General features: G+C 36.8%; 1 protein-coding gene across 5 annotated transcripts in view; it reads left to right on the forward strand.

Moving 5' to 3' along the window:
* The window catches only part of LOC118906796 (complement factor H-related protein 5-like), a 46,390-nt gene extending 32,362 nt beyond the window's left edge, over positions 1–14,028 (forward strand). For 3 of the 5 annotated variants that reach the window (XM_036874461.1, XM_036874487.1, XM_036874496.1), the window contains 2 exons: positions 7,396–7,638; positions 12,993–14,028. In XM_036874461.1, the coding sequence (XP_036730356.1) occupies positions 7,396–7,592 (197 nt within the window). In that variant the 3' untranslated portion in view covers positions 7,593–7,638; positions 12,993–14,028. Of the gene's footprint in view, positions 1–7,395; positions 7,639–8,681; positions 8,810–10,967; positions 11,007–12,992 lie in introns of those variants that run through there. The other 2 variants (XM_036874482.1, XM_036874472.1) reach the window with 2 other exon arrangements.
* The last annotated feature ends 625 nt before the right edge of the window (positions 14,029–14,653 follow it).

Raw genomic sequence — 14,653 nt, forward strand, 5'->3', positions numbered from 1 at the left:
GCATCTGTTGAATACCTGAATAGACAACGAATCATCCCAAATTCAAAAGGTGGACTTTAGGAGCAGGATATATTAATTTCCCCTATTCCTTTTTTTGTGAGTGTATATGTGTATGCTTCTGGGTGAGATTTTGTCTGTATAGTTTTGCTTTCACCATCAGTCCTAGGGTTAGGTCCGTCCATTTTTTTTTTTACTTAAAAAAATTTTTTTTTCCTAATATATGTTTTCTTAATAATTTTTTCCGTATTTTCTATTTTTAGAAATTAAAAAATCTTTTAATAAGTTTTTTCATATTTTTTATTTTAAAAAATTAAAATTTTTTTTCTTAATAAATTTTTTTCTTAAAAATTTTTTTCTTATTTTTTACTATAAAAAAATTAATAAATCTATTTTTAAAAATTAAAAAAAAATTTTTTCTGAATACATTTACTCTTCATAATTTTTTTTCTTATTTTTTATTATAATAGCTTTATTTTATTTTATTTTATCTTCTTTTTTTCTTTCTATTTTTTTCTCCCTTATATTCTAAGCTGTGTGGATGAAAGGCTCTTGGTGCTCCAGCCAGGCATCAGGGCTGTGCCTCTGAGGTGGGAGAGCCAACTTCAGGACACTGGTCCACAAGAGACCTACCAGCTCCACGTAATACCAAACGGCAAAAATCTCTCAGAGATCTCCATCTCAACATCAAGACCCAGCTTCACTCAACGACCAGCAAGCTACAGGGCTGGACACCCTATGCCAAACAACTAGCAAGACAGGAACACAGCCCCATCCATTAGCAGGGAGGCTGCCTAAAATCATAAGGCCACAGACACCCCAAAACACACCACCAGACGTGGACGTGCCCACCAGAAAGACAAGATTCAACCTCATCCACCAGAACACAGGCAATAGTCCCCTCCACCAGGAAGCCTACACAACCCACTGAACCAACCTTACCCACTGGGGACAGATACCAAAAACAACAGGAACTACGAACCTGCAGCCTGTGAAAAGGAGACCCCAAACACAGTAAGATAAGCAAAATGAGACGACAGAAAAACACACAGCAGATGAAGGAGCAGGGTCAAAACACACCAGACCTAACAAATGAAGAGGAAATAGGTAGTCTACCTGAAAAAGAATTCAGAATAATGATAGTAAGGATGATCCAAAATCTTGGAAATAGAATAGACAAAATGCAAGAAACATTTAACAAGGACATAGAAGAACTAAAGAGGAACCAAGCAACGATGAAAAACACAATAAATGAAATTAAAAATACTCTAGATGGGATCAATAGCAGAATAACTGAGGCAGAAGAAAGGATAAGTGACCTGGAAGATAAAATGGTGGAAATAACTACTGCAGAGCAGGATAAAGAAAAAAGAATGAAAAGAACTGAGGACAGTCTCAGAGACCTCTGGGACAACATTAAACACACCAACATTCGAATTATAGGGGTCCCAGAAGAAGAAGAGAAAAGAAAGGGACTGAGAAAATATTTGAAGAGATTATAGTTGAAAACTTCCCTAATATGGGAAAGGAAATAGTTAATCAAGTCCAGGAAGCACAGAGAGTCCCATACAGGATAAACCCAAGGAGAAACACGCCAAGACACATATTAATCAAACTGTCAAAAATTAAATATAAAGAAAACATATTAAAAGCAGCAAGGGAAAAACAACAAATAACACACAAGGGAATCCCCATAAGGTTAACATCTGATCTTTCAGCAGAAACTCTGCAAGCCAGAAGGGAGTGGCAGGATATACTTAAAGTGATGAAGGAGAAAAACCTACAACCAAGATTACTCTACCCAGCAAGGATCTCATTCAGATGTGATGGAGAAATTAAAACCTTTACAGACAAGCAAAAGCTGAGAGAGTTCAGCACTACCAAACCAGCTTTACAACAAATGCTAAAGGAACTTCTCTAGGCAAGAAACACAAGAGAAGGAAAACACCTACAATAACAAACCCAAAACATTTAAGAAAATGGGAATAGGAATATACATATCGATAATTACCTTGAATGTAAATGGATTAAATGCTCCCACCAAAAGACACAGACTGGCTGAATGGATACAAAAACAAGACCCATATATATGCTGTCTACAAGAGACCCACTTCAGACCTAGAGACACATACAGACTGAAAGTGAGGGGATGGAAAAAGATATTCCATGCAAATGGAAATCAAAAGAAAGCTGGAGTAGCAATTCTCATATCAGACAAAATAGACTTTAAAATAAAGAATAAGAGACAAAGAAGGACACTATATAATGATCAAGGGATCGATCCAAGAGGAAGGTATAACAATTGTAAATATTTATGCACCCAACATAGGAGCACCTCAATACATAAGGCAAATACTAACAGCCATAAAAGGGGAAATTGACAGCAACACAATCATAGTAGGGGACTTTAACACCCCACTTTCACCAATGGACAGATCATCCAAAATGAAAATAAATAAGGAAACACAAGCTTTAAATGATACATTAACAAGATGGACTTAATTGATATTTATAGGACATTCCACCCAAAAACAACAGAATACACATTTTTCTCAAGTGCGCATGGAACATTCTCCAGGATAGATCATATCTTGGGTCACAAATCAAGCCTTGGTAAATTTAAGAAAATTGAAATCGTATCAAGTATCTTTTCCGACCACAACGCTATGAGACTAGATATCAATTACAGGAAAAGATGTGTAAAAAATACAAACACATGGAGGCTACACAATACACTACTTAATAACGCAGTGATCACTGAAGAAATCAAAGGGGAAATCAAAAAATATCTAGAAACAAATGACAATGGAGATACGACGACCCAAAACCTATGGGATGCAGCAAAAGCAGTGCTAAGAGGGAAGTTTATAGCAATACAAGCCTACCTCAAGAAACAGGAAACATCTCGAATAAACAACCTAACCTTGCACCTAAAGCAATTAGAGAAAGAAGAACAAAAAAACCCCAAAGCTAGCAGAAGGAAAGAAATCATAAAGATCAGGTCAGAAATAAATGAAAAAGAAATGAAGGAAACAATAGCAAAAATCAATAAAACTAAAAGCTGGTTCTTTGAGAAGATAAACAAAATTGATAAACCATTAGCCAGACTCATCAAGAGAAAAAGGGAGAAGACTCAAATCAATAGAATTAGAAATGAAAAAGGAGAAGTAACCACTGACACTGCAGAAATACAAAAGATCATGAGAGATTACTACAAGCAACTCTACGCCAATAAAATGGACAACCTGGAAGAAATGGACAGATTCTTAGAAATGCACAAACTGCCGAGACTGAACCAGGAAGAAATAGAAAATATGAACAGACCAATCACAAGCACTGAAATTGAAACTGTGATTAAAAACCTTCCAACAAACAAAAGCCCAGGACCAGATGGCTTCACAGGTGAATTCTATCAAACATTTAGAGAAGAGCTAACACCTATCCTTCTCAAACTCTTCCAAAATATTGCAGAGGGAGGAACACTCCCAAACTCATTCTACGAGGCCACCATCACCCTGATACCAAAACCAGACAAAGATGTCACAAGGAAAGAAAACTACAGGCCAATATCACTGATGAACATAGATGCAAAAATCCTCAACAAAATACTCACAAACAGAATCCAACAGCACATTAAAAGGATCATACACCATGATCAAGTGGGGTTTATCCCAGGAATGCAAGGATTCTTCAATATACGTAAATCAATCAATGTGATACACCATATTAACAAATTGAAGGAGAAAAACCATATGATCATCTCAATAGATGCAGAGAAAGCTTTCGACAAAATTCAACACCCATTTATGATAAAAGCCCTGCAGAAAGTAGGCATAGAGGGAACTTTCCTCAACATAATAAAGGCCATATATGACAAACCCACAGCCAACATCGTCCTCAATGGTGAAAAACTGAAACCATTTCCACTAAGATCAGGAACAAGACAAGGTTGCCCACTCTCACCACTATTATTCAACATAGTTTTGGAAGTGTTAGCCACAGCAATCAGAGAAGACAAAGAAATAAAAGGAATCCAAATCGGAAAAGAAGAAGTAAAGCTGTCACTGTTTGCAGATGACATGATACTATACATAGAGAATCCTAAAGATGCTACCAGAAAACTCCTAGAGCTAATCAATGAATTTGGTAAAGTAGCAGGATACAAAATTAATGCACAGAAATCTCTTGCATTTCTATACACTAATGACGAAAAATCTGAAAGTGAAATTAAGAAAACACTCCCGTTTACCATTGCAACAAAAAGAATAAAATATCTAGGAATAAACCTACCTAAGGAGACAAAAGACCTGTATGCAGAAAATTATAAGACACTGATGAAAGAAATTAAAGATGATACAAATAGATGGAAAGATATACCATGTTCCTGGATTGGAAGAATCAACATTGTGAAAATGACTCTACTACCCAAAGCAATCTACAGATTCAATGCAAGCGCTATCAAACTACCACTGGCATTTTTCACAGAACTAGAACAAAAAATTTCACAATTTGTATGGAAACACAAAAGACCCCGAATAGCCAAAGCAATCTTGAGAACGAAAAATGGAGCTGGGGGAATCAGGCTCCCTGACTTCAGACTATATTACAAAGCTACAGTAATCAAGACAGTTTGGTACTGGCACAAAAACAGAAATATTGATCAATGGAACAGGATAGAAAGCCCAGAGATAAACCCACGCACATATGGTCACCTTATCTTTGATAAAGGAGGCAAGCATATACAGTGGAGAAAAGACAGCCTCTTCAATAAGTGGTGCTGGGAAAATTGGACAGATACATGTAAAAGTATGAAATTAGAACACTTCCTGACACCATGCACAAAAATAAACTCAAAATGGATTAAAGACCTAAGTGTAAGACCAGACACTATCAAACTCTTAGAGGAAAACATAGGCAGAACACTCTATGACATACATCACAGCAAGATTCTTTTTGACCCAGCTCCCAGAGAAATGGAAATAAGAACACAAATAAACAAATGGGACCTAATGAAACTTAAAAGCTTTTGCACAGCAAAGGGAACCATAAACAAGACCAAAAGACAACCCTCAGAATGGGAGAAAATATTTGCAAATGAAGCAACTGACAAAGGATTAATCTCCAAGATTTACAAGCAGCTCATGCAGCTCAATAACAAAAAAACGAACAACCCAATCCAAAAATGGGCAGAAGACCTAAATAGACATTTCTCCAAAGAAGATATACAGATGGCCTACAGACACATGAAAGAATGCTCAACATCATTAATCATTAGAGAAATGCAAATCAAAACTACAATGAGATATCATCTCACACCGGTCAGAATGGCCATCATCAAAAAATCTAGAAACAATAAATGCTGGAGAGGGTGTGGAGGAAAGGGAACCCTCTTGCACTGTTGGTGGGAATGTAAATTGATACAGCCACTATGGAGAACAGTATGGAGGTTCCTTAAAAAACTACAAATAGAACTACCATACGATCCAGCAATCCCACTACTGGGCATATACCCTGAGAAAACCATAGTTCAAAAAGAGTCATGTACCAAAATGTTCATTGCAGCTCTATTTACAATAGCCAGGACATGGAAGCAACCTAAATGTCCATCGACAGATGAATGGATAAAGAAGATGTGGCACATATATACAATGGAATATTACTCAGCCATAAAAAGAAATGAAATGGAGGTATTTGTAATGAGGTGGATGGAGTTAGAGTCTGTCATACAGAGTGAAGTAAGTCAGAAAGAGAAAAACAAATACAGTATGCTAACACATATATACGGAATCTAAGGGGGAAAAAAAAGCCATGAAGAACCTAGTGGCAAGACGGGAATAAAGACACAGACCTACTAGAGAATGGACTTGAGGATATGCGGAGGGGGTGGGGTGAGATGTGACAGGGTAAGAGAGTGTCATGGACATATATACACTACCAAATGTAAAATAGATAACTAGTGGGAAGCAGCCGCATAGCACAGGGAGATCAGCTCGGTGCTTTGTGACCACCTAGAAGGGTGGGATGGGGAGGGTGGGAGGGAGGGAGATGCAAGAGGGAAGAGAAATGGGAACATATTGTATATGTATAACTGATTCACTTTGTTATAAAGCAGAAGCTAACACACCATTGTAAGGCAATTATACTTCAATAAAGATGTTTAAAAAAAAAAAAAAAAAAAAGAAACGGAGACACAGAAAGCCTTAGTATTTAATTCAAGCTGCTTGGCAAGTATCTGGCAGAGTTAGGATTCCGACACAGCAATCTGGCTCCAAATTCCATACATTTAAGCCCTATGCTGTGGTGGCCTCTCACATCCATAGATAGAAACGTCAGGGAGATAGAGGTCAGCCTCTCCTTAGCAGTACAAGGACTGGTCTGTCATATGGCATCAGGAAAATACTTGGCAATGTATCTTAGGGTCTCCTGGGCACAGGTAAATCTAGGTACAAAAAGAAGTTCCTTATGGTTGCCACTTCCTAGGATGGCTCCTTAAATTAAACCCTGGGCTTTTTTCAGCATCTCTGGACAATCCCTAGATGAGGGATTATGGGCTGTGGAGAACACACTGCTTAGCTGTGCCAGAGTGAGTTATCTACTCAGGGAAATGCGATCTCTTCAAATGGCTAATTTCAAAAAGAATCAGTGGAGTCAGTGATCATGCGGGAAGGTAACATTGCTTTTCCACAGAAATCAAGGGCTCACCAGAGATGATGACATTGTGGAAAAGAAGCTCCAAACAAGCAACATAAAAGCTGGTAGAATTTTTTGTCCCATTGATAAAGAGTTATCTTCAAGAATATGTTAAGTGAATATTCAAAGAGATAATGGGTTTTTAGATGTATTGTGTCTTCTCCAGTTCACGTTCCATACTGTGTACCTGACAGGAAGAAATAAACTTATTTTTATGATAATATATGGAAAGAGGTTAATGCATTTGCAGTGTTCACACCGTGCACATTGTAGAAACTGTAAATGTAAAAGAATCTTGAGTTAGGAAAGGGGGGTATATAGCACTGACCCAAATAGAACATTTTAATTTAACCCTATTTGGTATCCAGTTTTTAGGCAGGTAAAGCACAGGCTCTAAATTCATACCGACGGGGTCCATATTCTGGCTCAAAACACTCACTAAATTATGTGAATTTGGAAAAATTCATTCAACTTCTCTGAACCTCCATCTCCTCCTGGGTAGCCCAGGGAAGTAATGCAAAGTGTTTAGAGATGATGCATACAAAATGCTAAGAACAGTGCCTGGCACAACTCAATAAATATTAACTTTTAATGTCCTTTTATAATTTAATTTATTTCCAAATTTTCTTAAATGAGATTTCACCATTCTTGGATAGGGAAAGATATATTATTAATAATTTATTTTATTTTATTATTTTTTTCTTTCAGATGCATGTGTCATATCTGAAGATAACATGAACAAAAATAACATACAGTTAAAATGGAGAAAAACCCAAAAAATATATGCAAGGACAGGCGATGTTGTTGAATTTGAATGTAAACAGCCACATAAAGCAAGAACATCTATACAATCATTTCGAGCTCTCTGTCAGGAAGGGAAATTTCAATATCCTACGTGTGAATGAAACAAGCACAGCTTCCCTGGATGTACTCTTAAAAGTAATCTTACAGGTAAGCTGTAAGTATTTGTTATGTAGTCAATCCTATATTGTCTTTATACTTTCAAGGATGGTTTATCGTAGTTTTAATTAGAACTCTGGATTTCCAGAGGTTCTTAAATGTTTAAGCTGAGAAACCGATGCTTCATTTATTAGGATGACCATTTATACCTGGGCACATCACCGTCCTGGGTCTCCCACTCCTATAATATACACAGAAACGTACCCACATTCAGCATTTAATTCTAGTACCCTCTTCTCATTGTCTGAAATTTATAAGATAACTTCGAGGGTTTCTGAGTCAACTCTATTTCAGAGGAAATGGAGTTGTTAGGGTAATCCCTCTCTTTGTATTACTATCATTTCATAAAAATACAAACACCATCACCTCGTATGTTTGCAGCAAGCATTAGTAAGTATTTATAAGTCCTCTAATGTGACTCTAACCATCCATCAAACACTAAATACCCCTTAAAGGATTGAATACATCACCTTCTACAAATAAGTGGAAGACTTTGAAATTTACACAAATCTTACTGAGGGACTTCTAATAGTCAAGAGGCGACATACACATACAAAAAGGTAACTATAAGTGAAAATTATTAGGTTACAATATTACATGTATAGAATTGTCTAGGTAGGAATAAACGGATAAAGAAGATAAAACTGAGAGGAAATAAAAATGCTGGCTATAATAATTCTATGTGATTTGAGATTAATAGTTTTAAGAAATTAGAATACTTTCAAATTACTGATATTTCCTATATTTTATCACTTTCATTTTGAATATATATTGCTTTTATAGTCAGAAAAGCGTGATCAAGAACTGTTATTAGAGACCAAGAAAATAGAAGATGAAAGTATAAAGACCCTTTGGGTCATGATGCTGATTTCATGCAACAATTCCTTTATTTTTTGATGTACCATAGTTTGGGAAATACTGAACAGGAAGTTTGAGAATTACACTTTGGATGTTCTTCTATTGTAGACAGCATGTCTTAGTTAAAATAATCTTTGGCTGGCATGGTTTTTGTTTTGTTTCGTTTTGTTTTTAAGTATCTATGAAACAGATGACTACCAATACAGGTGAAAATATGGCCTAAAATTTTCATGACCATGGATTTGGCAATGGATTCTTAGATATGACATCAAAAGCACAAGAAAGAAAAGAAAAAATAGATAAATTGGACTTCATCAAAATTAAAAACATTCATGCTTCAAAGAAAGTAAAAAAGAAAAAAAAAAGAAAATGCAAGTACAGCAAACAAAATGGGAGAAAATAGTTACAAATCATATAACTGTTAAGGGCCTTGTATCTAGAATATATAAAGAACTCTTACAACTCAAAAGAATAAGAGAAATAATCCAATTGAAAAATGAACATAGGATCTGAATAGACATTTCTCTGAAGAAGATATATGAATGGCCAATAAACACGTTGAAAGATGTGTAACATCATCATCGTTAAGCAAATTGAAATCAAAATCATAATGAGATACTACTTCACACCGACTGGGATGGCAATAACTAAAGTCAGATAGTAGCAAGCGTTCTCAAGGATGTGGACAAATGGGGACCCACAGGCACTGCTGAAGGGAATGTAAAATGGTGCCCTCTATTTGGAAAACAACCTGGCAGTTCCTCAAGAGGTTAAACATAGAGTTACCATTGACTCGGCAATCCACTCCTAGATAAATACCTGGGAGAAATGAAAAAATATGTCTACACAAACTTGTACCTGAATGTTCCTAGCAGAATTATTCATAGTAGCCAAAAGGGAGAAACAACCAAGATGCTCATTAATATACACAAGAAATAAACAAAAGATACATCTAAACAATGGAATATTATTGGGCCATAGAAAAGGAACGAAGTACTATTACCTGTCATAATGTGAATGAACCTCAGAAACATTATGCTAAGTGAAAAAAGCCAGTCACAGAAGACTACATGTTATATGGTTCCATTTATATGGCACATCCAGAGTAGAAAACTATATAGAGACAGAAGGTAGATGGGTAGGTGCTTAGGGCTAGAATGGGGGAGGGGGTGAGGGTTGAGAGCTAAGGGTGATAAATGTTCTAAAATTGATTGTGGCGATTATTGTACAACTGTGATTATACCAGAAAACACTGAATTGTATATTTTAAATGGGTTAATTGTATGGTATGTGAATTATGCTTCAATAAAGTTATTTAAAGAAATAGTGGTCAACATTTTTAAGTCAATGAAAAAGAAACACTGGGAATTTAAAAATCAAAAAACTTAAAAATTAAAACAGTATCAAAATTTATAAGGAATTTATACTAACTCAAAGATTGGTGGGGTTGAATAAAAAAATAAGAACCTGGAACTCACACTTGCTATCTGTTAAAACAGTTGATCTCTTGGTTAGGAAGGAGGCAGGTAGAAGTTTTATTTCTCCTCAGTTTGGAGGGGGAAATGTTGAAATGGAACTATTACCTAAAATTTTCAGAATAACAAAATACATATAAAAATGTTTTATTCAGAGCACAATTTGAAACAGTATTTTAAACTTGGATACCCTCTCTCAGTTTCTGAGGATTTCTTTCATTCTCAAACTCTTTTGTGGCACATATTCCAAAGCAAGGAGCTTGGGCAGCAAGGCAGAGCTGGTTGCTCAGCTCACTACCCTCCTCCACGATGTGAAGGAGTCAGAAAACACAACAGGGGTGAGACTGGAAGCTGGAGGAAGCATTTTATAGGTAAGCATCAGGTGCTGAGTCACAACCACCTTTCTTGGGGAGGGGGGGTAGCATTTCATTCCCTGTTCCTCATATCTAGTCAGGAGGGCTTCGAAGAGGCTATTTGGAGGCCTTGATATTTACTTTTTATGGACTGTGTCTGATTCACGACTGAATGAAATTAAGGAGGGAAAGAGAAACAGGCAGAGAAGAAGAGTCAGAGGCAAAGGAGAAACTGGCATGAAGCCAACTTTAAAGGACTTACCCAAAAGGTCCACCTGCAATGGCTCTAGTTAACAAAAGGAGAACCAGCGAGACTTAAAAAAAAATTTTTTTTTGAAGTAGAGTTGATTCACAATGTTGTGTTAGTTTCAGGTGTACAAAGTGATCAGTTATACAAATACATATATCCACTCATATAGGCCATTACAGAGTATTGAGTAGAGTCCCCTGTGCTATACAGTAAGTCCTCCTTATAAGTTAATTATTTTGTATATAGCAGTGTGTATATGTCAATCCAAATCTCCCAATTTATCCCTCCACCCCTCATCCCCTGATAACCATAAGTTTGTTTTCTACATCTGTGACTCTATTTCTGTTTTGTAAATAAGTTAATTTGTACCTTTTTTTTTTTTAGATTCCACATATAAGTGATATCTTATGATATTTGTCTTTCTCTGACTTACTTCACTTGGGTATGACAATCTCTAGGTCCATCCATGTTGCTGCATGCTCAATATCAAAAAAAAAAAAAATCCCGATCAAAAAATGGGCAGAAGATCTAAATAGACATTTCTCCAAGAAGACATACAAATGGCCAAAAACACATGAAAAGATGCTCAACATTACTAATTATTAGAGAAATGCAAATCAAAACAACGAGGTATCACCTCACACCGATCAGAATGGCCATCATCAAAAAATCTACAAACAGTGAATGCTGGAGAGGGTGTGAAGAAAAGGGAACCCTCCTGCACTGTTGGTGGGAATGTAAATTGGTACAACCACTATGGAGAACAGTAGGTTCCTTAAAAAACTAAAAATAGAACAACCATATGATTCAGCAATTCCACTCCTGGGCATATACCCAGAGAAAACCATATTTTGAAAAGACACATGCACCCCAATGTTCACAGCAGCACTATTTACAATAGCCAGGTCATGGAAGCAACCTAAATGTCCGTCGACAGATGAATGGATAAAGAAGATGTGGCACATATATACAATGGAATATTACTCAGCCATAAAAAAAAGAGTCAGCAAGACTGAAATGCAAAACAAAAACAGGTCCCAAAAGGTTGTTTAAGTAATTATCCACAAGTGTATCACTCCACCTTTTCTTCTTCTATGTTTCCCAGAGGGGCCAAAGTCCTGGCTGTTGAGTTGGAGGGAGCAGAGTGTGGGAAGAGTTCTGGGGCGACAGAGAGGAAGCTGGCCGGGCCCTTACCCACACCTTCACCTCCTGGAGGGCCTGGGGCAAGAGAGGCCAAGCTTCACTTTGGACCAAGCTCAGATTTCTGATTATTATATTGAATCGATGGCAAATACGTTTTGACGTGGATTTTATATTGTATCACCACAAAAGACATGTTTCGCTGACAAAACATTCCTGATGTGAACATTGAGCTTGAATTAGGATGATGTACAGTCATGCTTTTTCCCTTCTGTCTGTTAAGAAAATAAACTGTGTGCTTTTGCATTTGAATGGGACAAATGTCCAGTTTCCATAATGTATTCATGCATTTATCCATGTTGAGTTCTAAAGGAGAGCAAGATGGGAAAGCCTGTTTTAAACGCCCATCACACATTTCCCCGTCAGCTTTTATTTTACGACAAGTATACACACAGAATATTTGATTAAACAGTTTTACTCAACAACTGTTGAAACATCTAAATTCAACAGTTCTTAACATTTTACCATATCTGCTTTATCAGTTTGTCCAGCTATATAAATTCATGTATATACTTACCTTTCTTTACTTTCGCTGAACCAAGTTAAACTAAGTTGCTGACATCATGACAATTCATCACATCATCTTCAACATACATTTTTAAAAATCAGAAGAATGGGAGTTCTTCCATCAAAAGTGGATTGGGTTGTTCTGGCTCAACCCTCTTGTTGATAGCAACTATAAATAATGAATACTTCGAAAATATTTGTAAAAGCTGTTGGAAACCAGTAGTGCGTGACTAAGACACAAGAATCTCAGGGCCAGGATTTAAGAGAAAGAAAGTGCAGAGATCTTATCTCAGCATTTAGGAGGCACTTTTCCTCTCACAGCAATCCATGATTTCAGAGTAACGTTAAGAAGACTCAGAAGATGAGCAGAGCTATCAACAGACCCTGGGGTTTAGAAAACCGAACAGTGGTTTTCAGAGTCTGTAAGAGAAAAGGAAACTCTAGGGCCTTAAAAAATAAGAGTATGTGAGAAGTAGACATAGACTAGCCTGCCTAGGGACCGAAATCCATCTCGAAACCATCTCAACCTAAATTGGATAAAGGTGACGTGAGGCAGCCGGTGTTTCTCGCCTAGTTGTCAGCTGGGAGCACAATAAACTCTGTGGAGAAGATGACATCATTCACAACCTTGCATTGTATCTGAGTTTTCATATTTAATGTCCTCAATTAATTTTTTAAAAGTAAAATTGTATTTTTTTGAAGGAGAACGAAACAGATGATAAACCACCTCTTCAACTTCTGCTTTGAATATGCACAAGTAAAATTCTAAGAGATAACAACTATAAACTCTGAACAAAAGCCAAACTAACCCCCAACCCAAACCAGAAAACCAAATACATGGATGCACAGCAGAATGGAAAATAGCAGATGGTGGATGGGAGGATTCAGCTGAAAGAAGGTAACGGAGCTAGTTCTCTCAGGCAGCAACCCATTTTTACAGGTTACTGCCTGAGAGAGGTCTGCAATCAACACTTTTGCAATGGAGTTAAACCTTGGACGAAAAGAAAAAGCCCACAGCATTCTAGCCAGAGGTACCAGTGAAGCGGGTGTGGGGCAGTCACATCCACTGAGAAAGGAGGCGGACGGGTAGATCAGACTAGTGAGAGCAAAAAGAGGGCCCCAAATTTTGTGTGTAAATTCTACATAAATCTCCAAATGACTCTTGAATATCTATGTATTGGGCAAATTCAAAGTAACTCAGATAAGAATAAAAAATAATTGAAATAAGATTTGAGCTGCCACCCCAAAATCAGTGTTCAGCTTGAGCCAACCAAGTTGTTAAAAAAAATTTTTTTGGAGGACTAGATGAGAATCCAGAGTCTCCACAATATAACATTCAACATGTCTAGGATACAAGACAAAATTATGTGATATACAAATAGTCAGAAGAATGTGGTCCAGACACACTCACGGAGGTTGCTGAAGAGCAAACACCTGCACGCTGAGAGCGAGGCTACAAATCAGGATGGATTTTCACTCGAAAGCTGCCTGGGTGTGAGGGAAGCAGATCACTGCTGCCTGTCCTAGTAGGTCAGCACTTATTTTAGAGCAGATAGGAACATACACGGAATTGAATGGTCTTGTAGGAAAGTGGCCATGGAACCCAGATAGCCTCAGAGAGAAAGTAACAGAAGGAAGACACTGAGTAGCTTTACGTCTTTGATAACACTGTTAAGGTGAATATAAATGTTACTGGACTATTCTTTGAATGTACCACAGAAAAGATCAATCAAAATTATTGATAAGAGGAAGAATCTGTTCCAAATACTCCAACAATGTTCAGCAGGTATGAAAATTAATGATGCTTTGGCAAAGCGAGGGCAAAGTTTAGATCAAGTTTCATTTTGGTCTCATTTAGATAATTCAAAATAAACCATCACTATTCCAAATACAATAGTTATCTGCAGTAATAATGCAATATTATTCATAGAATAAAACTCTACTCTCTAAGACTGGTTTCTGAAAAGGCTTCTGTAAAATTGGAGAAAAAAAGGGTCCATAATTTATGCAAGATGCAGAAGCACTACTTTATGTAGCCCTCCATAAGCATTTATTGAAATAAGCAGGTTTTGGGACTATTTTCTTCTTCCTTTACATAGGTTGGAAATTTTTACACACACCCACAAATACACATGCCCTCAAATGTAAATTGTATATATTCATCTGCATTACTCTTACCTCCTGTGAAGAGGTTATAAGCAAAGTATTTTCATTGGAATTCTTCCTTTGTTGAAAGCAGAACTACAATAGTTTATCACTCTTTCTTTATACCAAGAAACAGTGGCAGTTAAACAATATTAAAATTAAAAGCAAGCCTGTTAGCAAGCTTAGCTACTAGCAAAAAGTAATCCAAAAGACAGTAT

The sequence above is a fragment of the Balaenoptera musculus genome, chromosome 1, assembly GCF_009873245.2.
Source record: "Balaenoptera musculus isolate JJ_BM4_2016_0621 chromosome 1, mBalMus1.pri.v3, whole genome shotgun sequence".
NCBI classification, from domain to species: Eukaryota; Metazoa; Chordata; class Mammalia; order Artiodactyla; family Balaenopteridae; genus Balaenoptera; species Balaenoptera musculus.